General features: G+C 48.2%; 1 protein-coding gene across 1 annotated transcript in view; it reads right to left on the reverse strand.

Annotated features, from left to right (window-relative positions):
- The window catches only part of KLF6 (Kruppel like factor 6), a 6,428-nt gene extending 781 nt beyond the window's left edge, over positions 1-5,647 (reverse strand). Inside the window, exons 1-3 of the mRNA XM_004702301.4 lie at positions 5,352-5,647; positions 1,956-2,529; positions 403-526 (exon numbers count right to left, since the gene is read on the reverse strand). Coding sequence (XP_004702358.1) covers positions 403-526; positions 1,956-2,529; positions 5,352-5,453 — 800 coding nt within the window. The 5' untranslated portion in view covers positions 5,454-5,647. The remainder of the gene's footprint in view (positions 1-402; positions 527-1,955; positions 2,530-5,351) is intronic.
- Between the last annotated feature and the right edge of the window lie 441 nt (positions 5,648-6,088).

The following is a 6,088-nucleotide window of genomic DNA, read 5'->3' on the forward strand; positions in this document are numbered from 1 at the left end:
GGGGGGGGGGGTGTTTCTCTGCTTCATTACAGTCTTTTGCGGATGGGCCATTTCATCTAATGAGATACCGATGAGGGAAGGTCCTAAACTAGCAGTGTCCAGTTGTGCTCTTGGGAGAGCCTTGATTTTCAAATCTGATGGCTGATGAAAGGCCATCTTCAAAGCATGCTAATGAGATGACTTTATTCCCACTTACATGTGGGCTAGTACCCCCTTCATGTGGAAAGTTAGTATTATTTGACTTTTTTAAAAGTTTTAGATTTGAAAAAGAAGTGTTCATCAACGGTGGGCCGGGGCCAGGGATGCCTTCCTTGAGGCCAAGTTACGCTATGCCTGGTCGATGCTGGTTGGGGGCAACTTGTAACTTTGCCTCGGCAAGCGTTGAGCTCATCGTCCACGTACCTGTCACAGTGAGCACATTTAAAAGGCTTGGCACCGGTGTGCTTTCTGAAGTGTCTGGTTAACTCATCGCTTCTTGCAAAACGCCACTCGCATCCTTCCCAGGAGCATCTGTAAGGCTTTTCTCCTATGAAGCAAGCACACGGCAAGTTCACTATGACGTCCCTGAAACCAGGATGAGGGAATGAGGGTGTCACAACAACGGGGTGCCAGGAGCAGTGTGCAAATGTATTCATTGACATGCTCAGGGTCTGCTGAAAGAATGCATCCCACACTTCAATAAAGGGCAGTGGCTCATAAGGTACAGCAACCAGCATGAACTCTTCTCCCACCCGGGTTTCAGTACTCTGAAGTGGAAGGACCCCAACTTCAGCAAAAGCCCTATCATTGCAATCAAAGGGGACATCTAAGAATGACAATTACTCAGATTGGTGAAATGCTTCTGAGATGATGTGTCAGCCTCCTGGCCTAACAACCTTGTCAAGGGCTGGGTTTTATTGCTTTCTCCATGGAAACTGTTTCTCTCAAGTACTTATTTTGTTTCTTACTCACTTCCCCGTGGAATGAGTCTTCGTAGTTTCCTCTGGGACTTTCTACATTTCTCCAACACTGAAGTCATGAGTTACTGTGAAACCCCACTCCATGGGTTTCAAATAACTTCTTAACTGGCAATCAGAGGACCAAAAGACTTTCCTCCCTGGTCAGTGTACAAATATAAATTCAACAACAGCACTGCCCGAGAATATTGTATTTTAAAATGTTTCAAAGGAAAAGCAAAGAGAAGCAGCAGCCGCAGCAAATGTGACCCTGAGGCAGGCACTGGTCTGACTCCTGAGCCCTTCCCATCTCTACACAATTTCTGTGATCCCTCCCCAATCATCTGGCCAGGCGCTTTTAAACTGGATTCTAGCAATGCTCTTGTAATCCATTAAGCTTTCTTTTCTCAGTGGGATCAGAACACAGAGGCTGCGTGGCCCGTAGTGCTATGCCCAGAGATATTCTCAATAAATAGCCAACCAACCAAGCCTGCTTCTGACCGGGTCAGGAGTATGGGGAACAGCACCCAGGGTCTGTCCTCACATGCCCAATGTCAACAACAGCAGGGAGCACATCAGCTCCAGGCTGTCTGTCCTGACCCTTGAGTTTCATGTCAAAGCATGATCCACAACTCAAGATAACCTTATCTGTGGAAAATGGCTGACTGGGTACAATAAACCCTTCATAAACAAGATTGCCGGGGTGGGCGGAGGGTTGAGTGCCGATGGAGAGTAAGATTTAGCTCCTGTTTTGTTCAATCTGCCAGGGTTAACCATTCAGCCGGCACAAATGTCCAGTCTTTTAAGATTCTACTCTGTACTTCCAAAAAGATCCAGGTCTTTTGTGGCAAGAATGAGGAAGTGAGGTTGGGAATGCTGGTTAGGCTCGGCTAGGATGGCATCATTCACAGCCAGCGCTCGGCTCTCACCCAGGGTTTGTGTGATTCAATGACAGCGCCCCCATGGGGGTGTTCAGGCCCAGCGCTCCCCAGCTCCTTTGGTACACAGGACGTTACTGACCTGTATGAGTGCGCTGATGTGCTTTCAAATGGGAGCTTTTGGTGTAAACTTTTCTGCAGCCATTGAAGTGGCACCGGTGGACTCTCCTCCTGCCATCTGGGGAGCCATCCCCACTGCCCTTGTCGCCGGGCTTCCCCACAGTCCCACTACGGATTTTACCCGGTGAATGCAGTTCCCCAGGTAAACAATTCCACAGCTGAGAGGGTTCTCGGCCCAGTTCTGGAGAGGAAGGAGGAGTGGACGTGACTGAGGAGCTGAGATTTCCTGAATTGACTAAAACTTCACCTATCGGATCGGAGGTAAATTTAGTAGTGGGTGAAAGTTCCTCGGAGCTGTCAGATGATTCGCTGCTCACGTCTGAATTTAAGCTGTTGGTCTCTAAATTGTAACTAAGGCTCGGGCTGATCAGCGGGTCCTCTGGGGGGCTGGACGAAATCTTCAGTTCCGCGTCCTCTTTTTTCTCCCGAGCCAGAATGATTTTGGTCCACAGATCTTCCTGGCTGTCAAATTTGATGTCCGACGCTGACACATAACAGGGCTCACTCTGGAGGTAACGTTCCAATTCCAGGCAGGTCTGCGCAAAAGGAACCAAGAAGAGGGGCGTGATTGTGACAGTTGCTAAAAATGGGAGCCAACACACATTTGCAAACACATGCAGGGATGGACGCGCACATGAACGCTGCTGCGGGATCACTGCAGCGTAGACAACCTATTAAAATTAACCACTGGCGTATCTTCTGGAAGTTGGAAGAAATCTGTCTCTAGGAATTATGGGGGGAAATTTGGATGCAAACACACACCCATACACACACACACAAAAGCACAAACGTCTCTTGCCTTTTCAATTATTGGACTAATGGCCAAAATGAGTGATGATCACTGAGCCAGTGTTTGTTACAGTTAACAGTGTTGACGTTTCTAATGAGTTCCCCTGTAAACCACACAAAGAAAGCCAGCCTCTCACACACCCCCCCCAACAGGTTTAACCAGATTATCTGACAGTCTCAGGAACCATCTTTATTAAAGAAAGTCAGAGCCGTTCACTCCTCACGTGCTGACACACAGTCACACCGCGGGACAGAAAGGCAGCACAGCACGCAATGTGGTCTGACAGGCTGCCCTGAACACAGGGCTGACAGCACAATGCCACACTGGAGCAGGACAGCAGCTAGCTGACAATTTGTTGTCGGTGACATCAGTGGGGTTGCAGATAAACCACCCATATCCTGTGCTGCTGGAGCCCTCGGGGGCTTGCAAAGAATGCCGTTTCCAAGTGCTGGGCCATGCACGCCACCAAACTTTAATGATTTCTACAGTGGTCAGAGAAAAATAGGGAACTTCAGCAAGAGTGGAGAAACCATTCCAGAAGAGCCATATGCTATTGTAAAAGGATGCAAGAGGGGAAATGGCCCTGCGGGGAGTCCCACAATGAACAAGAACTTTATCTACTGGCCAAGAGTACAACTGTATGAGTCATCACTCTATTTCTTTCACGCAATGCCAAAGGAGACTTCCTTTTGAAATTCTGACCAAGGGCCAAAAAAGTACTCGGTTCAAATATACATGCAGTGTGTCATAGAATGTGGGCCCCCTCCCCAACCCCCACAACCAACCTTTCAAGAAGCTACAACTGCCGAGTTCAGCATCCCCTCTCCCCACCATTTCAAACTTTCTAGCCACTGGAAAAGAAAAATGGTAGGAAACATTTAGGATTAAAATGATCTCTTTCCTCATTTCCACCACGGTTAGTTGTCTTTATGTCCATATAAGGCTGTCCATACAGACTGGCAATTCCACACATGTAAACGTCCATTACCAAACTCTGTTCTTCTAAGCAAATCATTTTCTGGACAGATAACCTTCCTGGCTCTAAGCAGCGCTCATCAGTCTTTGCCATGTGCCTTCTCTTATAATGTGATGTGTACCCTTCCCCTTTCTCCACATCCTCTTCACCAGAGCAAGCAGGAGCAAGCAATGGGAGGCCGAGGGGAGATAATTGTTGTCTTTTTTACACCTCAGATTAGACAACTGAGTGGAAATGCATCCCAACCTATTCTGGAGAGAGACAGCAATATAGCTTATTGGTGCTCCAAAGAAAAAGGAAAGCACATTTATTGAGATCTTGTTAAATTTTAATAATCTGGCTAATTTAAAATCTCCATTATGTCCTGAGCACTAGGGACCAGACCGAAGCTCTTGGTGAGTTTAAATGCCTCAGAAGGGGACCAGGAGCCAACTTTGGCTTTGTGCCCAAATCCCAAATGCCTGAAGGAAACTACTTAGATCAATTTCGATCACGTACTGGGGAGCAGCTTCTTGGAGGAAAAGGGGGGGTGGGGGAGTAAGGCAGGACGAAGATTGTGAACAATTAAGCAGGCTCCTGAAGGTTGCCACACTTGGCGTTTCATCTGCCTTAAAAGCTTTCTAGGTTTGGAATCCACCATCATCTACTCCTATTTAATCTGGTCATTCTCTTGGTGACAAAAAGCAAGCAGCACAGAAGCCACCAGCCCTCCTCCTATCTCCTGAAAGACAATGGGACAAGTGTCAGTGTCTCTTTCCTGGCTGGCAACCCTACAAATTCAAAAAAGCAAAACAAACGCTGCCATGAGTCGATCCCGACTCGTAGGAGAGGGTGAGGAAATGTTTCTGAAATTTCCAACGTCAAAAAGAAAAAAAAATCCGGTTCCACTAAAATGCCGGAAAGTCGAGGTTCTTCTTCACAAACCAGGACTTGAAGCAATTAAGACTGGCTCATTGTCATATGACTGACAAGTCACTGGTTGGGCAAACAGCTCTTTTTCCTGGTCAACAAGGTAAGAAAAACACCGTAGATCTAGACCAATACCCGGGTTTCCACCGAGGGAAAAGATACTGGAAATGGAATAGGAGAAAAAGAAAGGAGGAGAGCGCGGATCATCTGTTTTTTACGGGCAACATTTAAAAATTTTAAAGCAAAACAAAAACAAAATTCTTTAAAAAAAAAAAAAGGGAAAAGTCCCTTGGCAGTCAAGGCCAGTTCGGATGACAAGCTCTCGCTGTGGAGTTTGGACCTGGTACAGCACGAACTTCTGCCAGGGGCTCGGTGCGGGGCCGAGCGGACGCAGAGCGAGGTCCCGAGTTTCCACGCCAGTCCCGGCGGCTCCGGGAACCCCGATGGCCGCTGCGCTCCCCCGACACGACAACTCCGCCTCTGGGTGCAAGGAGCCCTTTCCCAATTAAAAAACGAATTCCCTTCCTTAAAAAAAAAGAAAGCCTCAAACAATAAAATCATAAGAAGACACCTCCAATCACACACACTCCTGATTTTTCCTCCATCCACTCCTCCCTCGGTGTGCCGGGGACACTGGACGTGCCGCTGAGCTCGGCGCCTGCTACGTTAAAATCCCTATTTACCTGTTGCCAATATTCTTCCAGGGATGGTAAAGCTGAGAAGTAACCCGTTTCATGCACAATCTGGAGTTCCTGGAAGATGCTGCACATTGGGAGTACATCCATGTCGGGTTGGAAAATAAAAGTCAATTCTGTTGTAAAAAATAGGGAGGTGTAATGGTCTGTAGTCAGAGAGATGTAAAACTCTCTCCCGAAATCACAAGAGTCAATTCCTGCAGAGGAGGTGAAAGTTTCATGCAAACTCAATTGCACAGCAATTAGACGCCTCGGATTCGGATTCTCCTGGATCACAGAGACTCGCTCAGGAACCTACACAATATTTGCAAACACTGAACTGACTGCAAACGTAACCCCTGCAAAACTTCCCTATTCAAAGCTCTTCTGCCAGCCTCTCCCCCCTCCCTCCACCTCCTCCTCCTCCTCCGGCCTAAGCTCCCCCCACTTTTCCCCTCCCCCCACGTGACTAGCTCAGCGCTGGCCCTACCAGCCGGCCAATCGCGACCTACCCATCCTGGAAGTTGAGCGCCTATGATGTCAGCTTCGACCAATCGGCCGTTGCAATACACAGCTGCCCCGCCTGGCGTGACCGAGCCTCTTCATCACAACGTTGGCGATTGGCTCAATTCGAAATTTCCCCGCGTCTGATTGGTAGGCGGCCTCGCAGGCTATTTTTAGTAACGTATATAAGGCGCGGGCTCCCGAGCTGCTGGAGGAGTCGGTACTTTGTGGTAGCGCCGCCG

This window comes from Echinops telfairi, unplaced genomic scaffold, assembly GCF_000313985.2.
Source record: "Echinops telfairi isolate 266 unplaced genomic scaffold, ASM31398v2 ScPeMD7_31;HRSCAF=116, whole genome shotgun sequence".
NCBI classification, from domain to species: Eukaryota; Metazoa; Chordata; class Mammalia; order Afrosoricida; family Tenrecidae; genus Echinops; species Echinops telfairi.